Here is a 15,234-nt window from a genome sequence, read left to right as displayed (position 1 = left end):
ATAACACTTTTTTTTTCCCCAAAATAGTGTGTATACTCTGGTCTGATATTACAGATATTAAACTATAAGCCATTTGGCCCTGTCCACCCCTTCTCTAGTCTTCTCTCATTGCCTGGGTTCATATTTTCCACTAAAGATAAAACATACCTCCCTAAACACCTTTTTCCCCCTTTTTACTTCTGAAACATGACTTTCACCCTAACTAGACATTCAGGAATGAACAGCCAGTACATTTAAACCATTTAGAGGCAAGAAAAAACTAGAAAAGTGATTTTATCAGCCTAAAAAATATTTAATAAATGAACTTGGTAAGATGAGAAGCAAATACATCTGCTTCTCAGAAATAAATTATTATTATTATTATTATTATTATTATTATTACTATTTTACGCCCACAGGACCTGGTCTTCCTAGGTGATCTCCCATCCAAGTCCTAACCAGGCTCGACTTTGCTTAGCTTCCGAGATCAGACAGGATCAGGCGTGTTCAGGGTGGCATGACTGTAGACCAGAAATAAATTATTCTTAAGTTTCCAGGCTCCTCTGGGGTGACTTTAATGACCAGGGTCCAGAGAAAAATGACTGAATTGCCTCACTTCACACTCAGAGTATTGATAATTTTGGTGTTGATTCCTTTGGTATTACATGGTGACTAAAATCTTGCATTGCTCATTGCCAATAATTTCACAACTGCACACCATCATATTGTCTCAGTTCTTTAGAACTGTTTGCCTCTTTCCAAAATATTCTGTCAGGAATAATGTCTCAGATGAGGGAATACTTACACTGAAAATAATAGATTCTGTTTTTCCTGTGCAAATATATTTGTATCCGTGTGTGAAAGCATGCATGTATGTGCGCTTGCATGTGTTAGCATATGCGTTGATATGTGTATACATGTGTGTGACTATGTGTGTAAAACCCTAACTGCTCTAGAGATCACATACTATCAGTGCTTGTCTGGTTAGCAGAAAAGACAAGAGGATCATGTACTCAGATAAAAATATTCTGTCCATCAGATGAACATCATATTGGGTTTAAATAACTCAACCAAATAAACCACAAATAACAAGCATAACAAACAAAATAACCTCCGTATCATTAAAATGTTGTTTACTGTTATATGTTCAAAAGCTTCTAGTAGTAAAATGTCTTTATTATAATCTAGCATGATAATATATGGGTGCTTAAAATAATTAGTTGAAGTGAAATTTAATTGGAAAGAATAGTGTTGCATGGCGGGTAAGAAAAATAAATGCCTTATCTGTGCTAGCACGTGCCTAATGGCACATCCTGAATTCTTCCATCACCTAGAAATCAGAAATCCAGTATTTACCCTCTGGATAAGCATGCTTTATCATCTCTCATTTCACTTTTACCATCTAATTTTTGCTTTTACCATTTCTTATTTTCACTGCCCTTGCTATAGTCTTGCTCTCATAGAATTCCCTTGTCTTATGATTTCTCCATTTTTTCCCAATATTTCAGCTTCTTGCATGCCAGCCTGACTTTCTTAATCATCCTATGCCATAGCTGATTAAACTCCTTTCTCAGCAACACCCTCAAATCTCTTCCAAGCCTGATTTTCACACTTCTCTAATTCAGCAAATTCCATTCTATAATCCACCTGCTGTAGCCCTATTTCTAAATTGTTGAAGACTTCTAGGGAAAAGCATACAATTTGATCTGTTCTTTCATGGTTCACATCAACTTTGTCTTCTGCCTATTTTCTCCTACAGTCTTCATTAAAATCTGGCTTTTGTCCTTACACTCCACCAAAACTCCCCAGTTGTGTTGCCAGGTCTTAAGGACAATTTAAAATCCTATGCTCTCTGTTGGATCTAACATTGCTGGCTGTTATTATTCCTTTTGAAGCTCTGGCTTTTCTTGGCTTTGAGTTAGCACTCCACTCCCCACCACTGTTATTCTCTTCCCTCTTTATCTTTTCTTTATCAAAATCCTATAAGAATGTTTTCTCCATGTACTCCATAAGTATTAGCATTTCTTCCTTGCCCACATCGCCTAAAACACTTATTGAAATATTTCTTCCTTGCCCACATCGCCTAAAACACTTATTGAAATAACATTTTCTCTAACAGTTCTATCAAATATTAATCTGTTGACAACATTTAAATTAAATATCTCAGACCAGACTTCTCTAAATTCAGATTATGTCTATAACTGTATTTCTGACATAAGCCACTTATGTTTCACAAACATTTCAAAGTCAATATATCTAAGACTAAACTCTCCTACCCACATTTCTCTTTAGTAAATGGTGCTGATCACTCAAGGGAATTCAGAGTCATTCCAGACTACTTTTCCTACTCCCTACTCCACAGAATATTACAACAAATCATGCCTCTTTGAACATCTAAATAGAATATTTCTGAAGTCCCTTACTTCTCATCCTGCAATCACTTCTCTTTTTCAAACCCTCATCAGTCCTCACCTAAATTATTGCAGTAGCCTCTTAATAAGTAACTCTGCCTTTATTTCTTCAAATCTATTTGTATAAAAGAGTCATCTATCAAAACTGCAAATTGAATTGTGTCACATTCACATTTAAAATATCTATGAAAACTAAACTACTGCCAGAGTGACACAATTAAGATGGCAACATACATTGTTCTTGACTTCTGCTGCCCTTACAACAAGACCAGCTAGTAACTATCCATAGACAAGACACCCTTGTGAAAATCCCAGAACCCAGGAGTGAGGCTTAAGCACCTCTCTGGAACACGGAGACTGAGAAGAATCCAATTAGAAGGATAAGAGGAGTGTCTGCACTCTAACCATATCCTCTCTCCCCCAGGCCAGCAGAGCCCCACCATAAGAGGGCCTACCTGGGCCTATGGTTTCTCTAGGGGGAAAAAGAGCCCAAGGTAGAGATCTAGCTCCTCCAATGTTTAGCGGGTGCTTCCTAGGATGCACACTTGGGTCTCATCTCACAAAGATCATTGGAGAAATCAGTGGGTCTTGACCACTGAGAGTCTGATAGAAACAGATAAGAAGGGTAGGATTTACAGCAATCAGCACTCAGGCCTTGGCAGCCCACATTCCTCCTTGCAGCTGAGCCTGAGTGGAGACACCAGCCAGTGGCTCTGTCCATCTGCAGAACAGAGCTGATGGCCCTATCTGAGTTTGATGGGCAGTTCTGCCAGATTCAGGTCACCAGCCAATGAGCTCTGTCAGCTACTACTTCTGTTGCAACTTCTTAGCCCCTCATCCTTGCCTTTCAACGAACTGTCACATACCTCAAAGGGGTAAGGCTTACCTCAGTACATTTTTTTTTTTTTTCCTCCAGGATCTTGGTCCCTTGAGTCCTGGCTGAAAGATAGTTTTCTGATAGCACAAACAGATTTTTTCAAAAAGTTTATTCAGCCTTTCTACTTGTTTTCAGAGGAAGTTTATCTAATTTATCACAGCTAGAAATGGAAGTAGCTGTTCAGTTCTCATATGTGACTTACACTTTCAGTCTATTTGGATTAATTATTGGGCATGTGGCATCTAAATTTTTCAGGCTTTTAGTTTCTGACGTTTGTCTGGCTTCTTATATAATGACTGTTTCTAAAATTTATCTCATGCCCAGAGCAGTTTTCAATTATTTACTGGTCTCCTACAGCTTGTAAGTGTTCATTGGTAAACTGCATCTGATAGATGTGAGAAGTTAACAATAGACTTGGTTTCGGTGGGTGTCATGGGGGATATTTTGTCAAGAAAAACAATGTTGCCTCAAAGTGAAATGTGAATTGAAGACAGTCCATTCTGTGTTTATATACAGATATCAAGATCTCTTGAGCATCTTGTAATAGCTCTTTTCCTTGTGAGTAGAGAGACTCTTTATAACTTTCCTAATGCTACAATGATGGATATTTTATCAGCAGATAAATATAGTGGTATAAAGCAATTATTTGTTTACAGTTTCAGGAAGAAAAATAAAAACGATTCCAGGGTGTGTGTGCAGTATGTGGGTGTGTGTGCAACAGAAACGAAAATAACTCTCCTCTTTGCATTTTCATATATAAAGTCAGGTAGATTTGGACACAGATTTGGATCAAAGATCACATTAATAGGTTGTACTGGTTCAGTCTGGTTTCTACATTTAGGTAGACTGAGTTCGAATCCTGTATATTTTTGATGATTTACTACTTTTCAAGTCGATGTTTCCTCACATGAAATGTGAAGATGTAAAAATATCTACCTTTCAGGATTATACTCTATATAATACCTGACAGAAAAGAAGCATCTGTGTAAAGTGCTTAGAATGATGCCTGGCAGACAGCAAACCCTAAATACACTGTTAGCACTTTAAGTTTTTATTTGTCGGGCTTTAATGCTGAAGAGTGGGTGGGGAGTGAGTATTTTTCTTCTCTTTATTCCTCATATGTAGCACTCTGCAGAGAAATTGGCATAGGCAATGTTTTGCTAAATGAAAGATTTTGCTAAATGAAAGATTTGTGTCAAATAGTGCGGGAAGGTTGAGGAAAGTATGAGAAATATATATTAGATCAGAAATTATGAAGTCCCTGGTAACTTGTTATAAAAAATAAGGGAAGAAAACAAATTGGTAGTGGTGATAGGGAGGGGGTATTATATTCATCACTGTCATCATGAAGTTGGCCTTATTGCTTAGAATTTAATAGATGTTCAAAAAATAATTATTGACTACTTGAGTGAACATTGTGTTTAGCTTACCAGCATCACAAAAGAAATTAGTCCAATTCAGCAAAAGAAGGGTTTGGAGTCTGAAAACTGGAAGGTTATGCTAAGCAAGGAAGCTTCATGAGAAAACATAAAAAAAGTTATGTAAAGCTATAGATACAATAGCCTACTCATAACGTGCTTCCTTTATTTAACTGAATCATTTAGCTTATTATATTGCACATTTTATGCAGTTGCCTCAAATTTTGCATTTCTCCAAATGACTATAATGTGCCAAGAGAAACAATAGATTGTGTAATTCACAAAATAATCTATTTATGCAGATTTTCCTCAGGTTCTTCTCTGTGAAGAATGTGTATGGTAAGGAAACATTCATGGAGAGATACGACTTTAATCCAGAAGGGAGAATTCCTGACATCCAAGGGTCTACATCAAGGCAGGATGGACGTTACATCTATTCTAATGTTTAATACTGTCTATCATTTTCTAAAATCCTCTAATTTCCTAAAATCCATTTTCTAAAATCTTTGGGAGTCAGTCTACACGGACCAAATTCAAAATTAGGTCAGACCTCCTATGACTGTATTCCTTCCCACATTAGCATGTTTGGCCTTCTAAGTGAGGAAATATAAAAGAGGGGTGGAGAGTTGGTGATAACTTTCTATTGATGGGTAGTAAATTACCACAAATTTAGCAGCTTCAGTGTTCATTTATTATTTCATATTTTCTGGAGGTCAGGAGTCCGTGTATGGCATAAGCAGGTTTACCACTCAGGGTTAAAAAGGCTGAAATCACCTGTTGGCCGAGCTGCATTCCTTGATGGAGGCATTGTGAAAGAAACTGCTTCCACACACATTCAAGTTTTGGGCTGAATTCAGTTCCTTTAGGATGTAGGCCTGAGTCCATTTCCTTGCTGGTTGTTAGCCTGGGTCATCCTCAGGTCCTAGAGGCCACCTGCTTTCCTTTACACAAAGCCATCGGTGGAGCTCCTCCTCTAGCTCTCTCCTGCCAAATCTGTCTCATGATTGCCTCTCTTTGTAGAGGAAGAGCAGTCCCTTTTCAGGGATCACCTGATTAGGTTAGACATGCTAAGGATAATGTCCTTATTTTATGGTCGATTTATTTGGGTCCTTAATTATATCTTGAAAATTCCTTCATAGTAGCACTTATCTAGATTAGTGTTTGATTGAAAAAGTAGAAGAAGGTGTGTGCACATCAAAAAGTAGGAATCTTGAAGGCCATGTTAGAATTTTACCTCTACAGTCCCAGCCTTACACTCTGCTTCCTGTCTTCTATTGCATGCCCTGCCCCTTCAATATGATCCCTCTTAAGAAACATTTCTCAGTGCTATCATCACTGTGTCATTACTTTGGAGTCTTTGTTAAGTATGGAAGGCACTGGAGTTTTAGAACTAGAAAGATCTGGGTAATATTTGCTATGGGATTTTGAGTAGATTACTTAATCCCTCAGAGCCTCAGTGTCCTCGATGTTTAAAACTAGGGATAATAATAATTACCTCTATGGCTGAAAGAGAATTAGGAAAAGTAATACAATGACAATCACCTGTCCTATGCTAGACACATAGCAAACTTTAGGTTCCTGACTTTTCATCCTTCTTTTAAATGTTCTGACATTGCTCCTCTAGTCCACATCTACTTATATATAAAGCCTTGGAAACTGGAAAAACTAAGATTTACAAACCTTGATGATAAGTTAATTTTGAGTAAATAACCTAACTATTTTCTCAAAAATTCTACATTGTGCTTTCTTTTGAAATTAAATAATTCACTAGTGTTGACTGGTATATATTCATTAGAACAATATCTTTCCTTGCTTTTCACTATTATTTAGAGATTCTAAGACCTCCTACTCTCCCAGAGGGGGGGAAAAAGGAATATTATGTGAAGACAGCCAAGTAGTCGGTAGACTCCCACTGTTAGAAAAAAAAAAAATCCCAAAATATCTGTTAAAATGCTATTGGTAAGAGGTTTGGCAGGACGATGATTACATGTGGGTAGAACAGCAGTTTCCATAATAATTATGTGGGCTGTGAACAGATTTTGAAAAAAAAAATGCTGGGATGCAGCCTAGTGAATGTTCTCATTAACCTCAATAGTACCAGGTAGAGAATAGAGAGGACCATTTTTGAGGAGGAATCAATTCAGCCTTTCAGTCATTTTATAAGGTACATCTGACACCATTGATTTCTTAATTAAAAATTAATATATGCATTTATCTGAAAAGAATCCTCTATAATTTGAAGTTTGCCTTTTAAAGTCTAATTTTCTAATAAGCATTTCTTGAGCGCTTACTATCTGCTAGACATTATAATAAACATAAGGATGAGGAAATAGCCAAAACATAAAATTTATAGTCTACTTGGAGAAAACAGAAATAAATGTATCTAACTTTAATACAATGACAAATACAAAACGAAAGCATCATAATGTTACCTGTATGAGAGAAGAAATATTGTCTTCTTGTTTACCACTATACTGCCACATTTATAATATTAGTTACCTAATACTCATTCAGTTTATGAAGGAATAAATGTCACAGTATTTTGGAAGCAGAGAAGAGAGAACTATTGAGCCCAGGGGAGCTTAAGAAAGGTTTTCATAAGTTATTTTCAAGCTCAGTCTGTCTGCTTGATGGATAAAATAGATTTTATCAAATCAAAAAACTCCCCACCTCTCTTCTATATTTCCTCACTTTGGAAGGCCAAACATGTTAGTGTGGGAAGGAATAGTTGTAGGAGGTCTGAGCTAATTTGAATTTGGTTTGTATAGACTGACTTCCAAAGGAGGTGAAAGGATGGCACTCTGTGCAGAGGGAATACCATACTCAAAGGCTTGGAGGTGTGAAAGTGTGATAAAAATCTGAGAAATAAGAATCAAGGTGTTATATCTCTCATTCACAACATGTGTGTGGTTAGTGTCAGCAGCACCAATACCATCATGATAAGCAGGACTAAAAATTTCAGTAAGCAAGAATAACTGTGTGTGCACAGAACACCCATGACACCCTCCTTCCAAACCCTCCCCACGACCTATCCCCACCCCGTTCACATCTACTGAGACAAATTTAATGACTGTAGAAGCAGTCATTCTGATGACTACATTTGCAGTCTGGGATTGCTCCTTTTGAAACAGTCTTTGAGGAGATCTATTTATGTAATTTGCCCATGGCAGATACCTCCCCAAGAACACTGTGGAGTTATGCTAAATAATCGTGTTGCCATTGAGAGTTCAACTAATGAAATCTTACTCATTATATGTGATTAGCCTACCATGTAAATAAATCAAGAGATTGTAGATCTAAGACTAAGAGTTTAGAAACAGCCGGAATTGAGGTGATCGGGGAATAATCTCAGGGAAGCAGGGCAGAAATGTGATTTTCAGTATGTGGTGATTCAGTGACTGGAAACCTAATGAATTGTACTTTCTGTGGAAAGACTGAGTGAAAAGGAAAGACGTTCAGTCTGTAGAATAAATAAGGAAACTTCCAATGGGCTGGAAGTAGGCAATGCCCTTTCAAGCAGGTCGTGCCTAATGGACTCTTGGCTCCTTGAGGGCATATACTGGAACCTACCACAATGTCTGTGAAATTTGGATGCACAGAGGAGGTATTCAAAATGCTTACAGAATTAATGAATTGGAGTGAATAGAACATGGAGACTGTTATTGCATTGGATCGCCCAATGCAATTTTCTGTACTACATATATTTTTCTGTTTTCCATAGCAGTAACTTAAAACATATATTAATAGGAAATGAGAAAAGGAAGGAAAGATTATACCATATGCATCGTACAGATTTTTATTTTCATAAGGGAGACAAGTTTAAAGTGATCTACCACTTTACACTAATATCGATAATTCGTAAACCTTTTTTTCTTCATAATTTTCTAAGAGTTCTTTTTACTCCTGATAAGATGTGTCCCTCAGAGCCTTTAAATTCCAGAACATATTTTGATATTAAATCTATTGGTTGTAAATCCTGCAGTAATTATTATATAACTATAACCATTGGTATGCTTTATATATCAATAATTCAATGCAATGAATGATAAAAATATTTCTAAAGTTAAAATATTTATATTATAAGGATATAATGATATAGAGTATTAGGCCTTTACAGTTCTATAATTTTTATCCTCATACAAAACCATAAATAATAGAATAGGGTGAATTAATCTGGTGCTGGAATCACATATAAGAAAATGGTTAACTTGAATATTTTTAATATTCAATTGTATATGCAGAGAATAGATAGAAATCCAGGAGAAAAGAAATGCTAGAGAACATATAAAGGGAAATCTCATCATCATAGACTCCAACCTGTATTCATTTTCTTATTTTGTCACCCTAAACTGGTTCTCTTCCTGTATTTTACAACCTAGGACATAGAGCTACAATACCACTTACAATATCACTGGTCTTTCCCCATAAATGTCCCTCTTATCCTCTATTCTCCACAAATACAGTCTTAAGGATTCCTAGAATTCCTTACAAATAAGGCCCTTCGTCCCCACTGCTACTGCCTTAATTCAGTCCAGGATAGGTTTCCTTGACCAGCACAACACATTAACTTAAATCTCTAACACTCATGTGCAACCACTCTGATCTACCACTCACACTGTTATCACAGTTCATCCAATTCTCATCTCTCTTTATGTCATTCCCCACCTGAGAAGCCACCACTAGCCCCCCATTACCTGAATGATGAAATCCAAGACTTTTGGGATGGTACAAAGACCATTCACAGTTGGTCCTTCTCGGCTTACTTTCTCATTACTTCACTATCTTCTGCACTCTACATGGCTTCAGTGCTTAATATTCACTATTCCCTGATTCACACATGCCTTCTCATATCTAGAATATTTCAAAATACTATTATTGCTCCATTATCCATTTTTCAAACTCAATTCAAATTTTATCTTCCAACGAAGAGTGAGTCACTTACTGATCTCTCCCGGTGTATTTGGTTCACATATACAACAATGCTTGCTTGTATGTGGTCATTTATTTATATGTTTGTGTTCCTCTCTCATTCTTCCTCTAGACTGTGAGCTCCTGGAGTAGACTGTCGAAACCTATTTAACTTACGTTCAATACAATTTCAACACATAGTAAATGTGGTAGATTACATTTTTCTTCACAATATTTACAAATATTATCTGTGGGAAAAATCATACATACCTGTCCCATTCAGGTCAGGTTTGGCCATATGACTTGCTTTGGTCAGTGAGATGTGTCACTTCTAAGCAGAACACTTAAGAACCATTGCATGGTTCTATTATGCTCTGTTTCTTCCTTCTGCAAGACAGGCGATGTCCCAGAAGGAAATTGCTCTTTCAGACTATGTCTCAGAATGAAGGTGACATGAAGAGTTATAGGTCTTTTGCAGTGAACCTAAAAACTGATCAATAAATAAACTTTTGTTCTAAACCATTGAGCTATTGGCACTGCTTATTGCCGCAGAATAAGTTAGTCCAAGATAGGTGCATATTTAATAAATGTGGAAGAAAATAAGGAAAGTTATAAAAATATAGAAGATGGCTGAAGAATTCCAGAGCCACTTAGAATTTTGTTCTAAACAAGAGCCTTCTACTGAAAACAGATAAGAATCAAACTTTTATGGTTTGCTAATTATAAAAAAATAATGGGAATTGGGTTTGAGAGGAGAAAGGGGGAAAGGTAGATTGTAGGCGTATATATTTTAGTAATACAATTTTAGGAAGAAAATGAAGGTGCTAGATGAGCATGTCCTTAAGATGTCTGCAGGGAAGATTTAAAGGAATCTAAGGTATTTACTGAGGAGGTGTTTTGAGAATGGGTACATAGCAAAGAGTCTTCCTTTAGTTAAACCAGCCTCAGAAAGTTAAAAATATTTTTTCCTGTTTTAAATGTCCAAGTCGCCCTCTTTCTATAGCCAAAGAAAGACTGGTTGCTTTACGAAGAGGATATCCAAATTAAGAATATATATGTACAATCAATTCTTGTTATTCACAGTAGTTATGTTCTATAAATATGTGCCAAACAGTGAATTAGTGAATACTGACCATTGCTCCTAGGGGAAATATAAGTTTAAATTGTCCCGAGTTTCTAGTCACAACATTTTCATCAATAGTCAAAACATAATCTTGCTTTATGTTGTGTTCCTCTCTAAAGAAACCTTATTTTATACTATTGTTGATTCATTAATATTAAACTGACAGAAAATATCACTTTACCCAAGCCTGAATTCAGCTGATTTAACATATGTATTTTCTATGTAAGGTATATCACAGCCTTCCTGCACTTGGGAACTCTAAAGATAAACATCAGCACTGCACTTGGGGGTTATTTTAAACAAAGAAATCAATACACACACACACACACACACACACACACACACACACACACACACACACACACACACACACACACACACACACACAGAGCTTGACACTAAGTAGACCATGAAAAAGACACTCGAAAGCTGTAACAAGAAAGCCTTGTTCAATCTCAGCTGGGAACGTACATATCAGGAGACACATTTTTTTACTACTTTGTGCATGTCTGAAAATGACTGCAAAGGTGCCACGAGTATTGATTCGAGGCTGCAAATAAATTTTGGCAACTAAGTGAATCTGCAAACACAAAAGGATCGACTCATTATCAAAGATTTGGAAAGAAAATAATGAAATGGATTATGAAGAGATAGATAAAATGCCAAGCAGTGAGAAGAGAGAGAAATTGGATGGATGGATGGATGGATGGATGGATCGATGAATGGATGGATGGATGGACAGATGTATGGACGGACAGATAGATAAATACTAAATCTACTAAATCTAAAAAATCTAAAATACTAAACCTAAAAAAGTGTCTTAAATATGGTACCTTTCCAGCTTGTTTCCTTATCTTCCTCTCCGTTTTTTTCCTGATTTGGTAAAGTATATGTCACTCAAAGGCATTAAAGTAATGCCAGAATCTTGACAGTCTGCTCTCAATGTACTAGAAAGCATTAGATAGTAGAAAAGTAAGCTCAAGTTTTTCTTGGTATTTCATTTTACTTATTATTCCTTACTTAGAGATACCCTATCATCTTAACTCAAATCTTAAAAGCACATTTTTATGAAAATGTTAATATTTAATAACCTAAAGTCAATACAGTGTCCTCTAACTTTGCCAGCATGGAATGAACTTTCTCGAGATTTACATAGCAGATAGTCCCCAATGAGTTTAAATAGAAAACTCTGTCTTGTCACATAGATGTTAGAATTTTCTGATTACACACAAACTCCTTTATGATTTTAATTTTGCTGTTGAATGAAAACATATGGACCAGAATTATTTTAAACTCACAACTCTAACTTATAGACTACTAATAAAATATCATCTCCAGGTAAATTCTTAAGTGTGGAGAAGAGATTTATACCTTAACAAAAAAAAAATAACATGATAAGAGATGGGGAAATTAACATTCTGATTGTGACACATTTTTTATGGAAATACTACCTTCAAAAAAGTTTATCAAGACAGGCTTTTACAATCCCCATTAAATTCAATGAATGAATTGTGAAGGGTAAATTGGACCCATTATAATCTTACATTTCTTATGTAATATTCATAATCATAGCATTATATAAGAGCAAGCTAGCATTAACGAAAGGAGAGATTTAAATTCCCTCTTCCTTGGAGAATGGTTGCTTGACAAACAGAGCTTCCTGTCCCATTTGCAGCACGCCCATGCATCTCCTCAAGTACCAATGAGACCTGCACTCTCGTATCAGTGATATAATAAACCCTCCAAAACAGAGGGAGAAAATGAGGCAAACAAGCCCACTTCATTTCACATTGTCAGCTTTAAATAAAATCTTCTGCAGCTGAAAATGAGAAACTTGAGGGAAAATAATGTGTGAAGTAACAAAATTCAACACTGGTACAAAACATATTGCATTATTATTTTTTTCCTGATCTGCCACAAAAGTTTTTGAAATTTCACCACAGATAATTTTTAATGAAATGCCTTCTTGTCAAGGAGGATTTAGAGGAAGAAATGGTTTACTTTGTTTATTTTTTTCGTCTTCTACCCACTGGGGCCTTAGGAAATTTTTGAAGTTGTCTCAAGCCTCTATGATATTTTGATGAGTAATTTATAACCTTTGGAACGACTTTGATTATCAATTTTTAAGTCAGAGTCGATATAGCAGAGCATATTGAAAAAAACTAAATGCTTTTTTCATTTATATTAATTACTTACATAATAGTTTTCCTGGCACTGATTTTATATGCCAAATATTGGGGCATGCTCTCTACCTACAAAAATAAAGTATAAAGGACAAAAATGCTTTTGAAGGGTGATTTTAAAAAATTAACATTCTGATAAGTAGAAATATCTGAATATTGCTGAAGTAAACAATGACTGTTAATGTAAATCCTTTCCTTATCCTTTCCCCGGTGCCCACTCCCCCCACCCCATCCAACCTCGTCCCCCTCAACCCCGCCGCCCCCCTCCCCGCCCCGAAACCCAGCGATGGCCACTTTTCTGCTTTGCATTCAGGAGGCTTCTTTCTGTTCTTCCCCTCAACCCTCTCCATATCCCTCCTCTTCCCCATTTGGCGTTACTTTTTTTCATTGTTGAATTTTCCTTTGACTTTCTTTATCTTTCCGAAAGAGCACTTGCACCTCTTCAAAGGAAGAACTGCACCACTGGCTCCCAGCAGAGACATAACCCATGTTGTACATATTACAGTGGGAAAGAGGATGGGAAAAGTCAGTGTCTTTTTTCCTGAATGCCATAAGGTGTGACCAAATTTGATATCAACATCGTTTCATGTCTTTCATTTCCAATGTTGTATCTCATGCATTTTTCAAATAAGCCTAGAATACTTTTCCTTATTCTGTTATATTTAGATCATTGCAATGCGAACTCTCTAATTTCACTTCTTTTACTTTAAAATTCCTAGATTACATTGAGTGATCAGTGCAGAGAATGATAGCAATGTTGAGGAGTATGATCCCTGGCACCATCCTTGATGGCACATTTTTAAGAAGCTATTTCAGTCACTCTAAAACATAATTTCATATGTGTATTTTGAATGCATTAGAGTAGCACAGGATAAGAAAGAGCATATAGACTACAGACTACACATACTTCAGTTTGAGGATCTGACAAATCAATATTTAATAGAATGACCATAATCAGCAAGTTTTTTTAACCTCTCTGTAATTCACTCATAAAATGTAAAAAAAAAAAAAAAAAAGAGTATGTCATAGGATGGTTAAATTAATGGTAGGTGTGTTTTAGAAAGTTTTAACTCTTATTTTATATTATAATAATTACTATAAAGTAAAAGAAAAGAATGTATTTAAAGTTAATTTGACCTAGCTATCAAATGTTTAGTAAATAACATGAATGGTGATATAATACAGCTTCCAGGCATACACTGTAGTTTGCAGCCAATAAATTCTGCCAAAGCATTAGATGATTCTCTGCAGTTCAAGGTAAATGAGGTTGGTACCGTCCAGCACTCTTAGATTCAAAGTTTCTATTGTGTTTTGCATTTTTTATTCTAACAAGCTACTATCTCAATAATCATGTAGATGTAATGCAGGACCATGGTATGGCTTGAAATAGCCATTTAATAAATTTATTTTTTTAAGGGAAACCAATGGAATCAATGCTTAGAAGATATCTGTTCTAAGCTGAGGGTTTTTCTGTTTCCCCACAGTGATGGCTGGGCTGACAGGTATGATGTGACAGATGGATATCAGCGAGAAGCTGTTGGTGGAATCACAATCAAGCTCCAATCTCCCGATGTCAAGTGGTTTGATGATTATTATCTGAAGCTCCGGCCAGAAACAAACCTCCGAAACCCATGGTTTCAAGAATTTTGGCAGCATCGTTTTCAGTGCCGGCTGGAAGGGTTTGCACAAGAGAACAGCAAATACAACAAGACTTGCAATAGTAAGCAGATTTATTGTTTCATTTAAAGTGGATGAGGCTAAGGCTTTAATTTAAGTAAAGTGTGTCCTGGGATCGTGGCTGTAATATGTTAGAGAAGAGGATTCTTGCATAAACAGGATGGATATTGCTACTTATAGTGATAGGTTTTAGTCTCACTAAGAAAAACATATCAGAACAGTGTTCACTCTATTGAGATTTAAAATGATTATATTATTTATATTCTTCAAAAAATGGGCACTATGCTAAGAGGACAATGCCAGTTCCAGAGTGGAGTTATTCTTGACATCTTTAAAGGCAACTACATTCTGCTTGTTTTGATTATCTATAGCAGTGAAGTGTGAGGCACATTAGTAAGGGTTTTACATGTATCTGAAGAATGAACAAGTGAACATTGGAGGACAGAGCCAATTACTACGTGCACAAATAAACCATAAAATAGTAACAGGAATGTGCTATGTATAATCATGACGTTTCAGGATACATAACCTTAACAGAGCCATTTATTCGATCATTCAACAAATACTTACACTAAATATTGCTTAGTTGTAAGGGTGGCAAGATTAGGAAAACTAGTTTCTGCTCTCAAGGGGTTTAGTGTCTATGAGGGGAGGTAGT

At 36.1% G+C, this 15,234-nt stretch overlaps 1 protein-coding gene and 1 pseudogene across 1 annotated transcript in view; one reads left to right on the top strand and one right to left on the bottom strand.

The window, feature by feature from the left end:
- Positions 1-15,234, top strand: part of GRM5 (glutamate metabotropic receptor 5) — a 418,657-nt gene that overhangs the window by 283,896 nt on the left and 119,527 nt on the right. The window contains exon 4 of the mRNA XM_011363299.1: positions 14,384-14,619. Coding sequence (XP_011361601.1) covers positions 14,384-14,619 — 236 coding nt within the window. The remainder of the gene's footprint in view (positions 1-14,383; positions 14,620-15,234) is intronic.
- Positions 390-508, bottom strand: LOC111742009 (annotated as a pseudogene).

Source organism: Pteropus vampyrus, unplaced genomic scaffold (genome assembly GCF_000151845.1).
Source record: "Pteropus vampyrus isolate Shadow unplaced genomic scaffold, Pvam_2.0 Scaffold84, whole genome shotgun sequence".
Taxonomy (NCBI): domain Eukaryota; kingdom Metazoa; phylum Chordata; class Mammalia; order Chiroptera; family Pteropodidae; genus Pteropus; species Pteropus vampyrus.
This window is presented reverse-complemented; position numbering and strand designations above follow the sequence as displayed.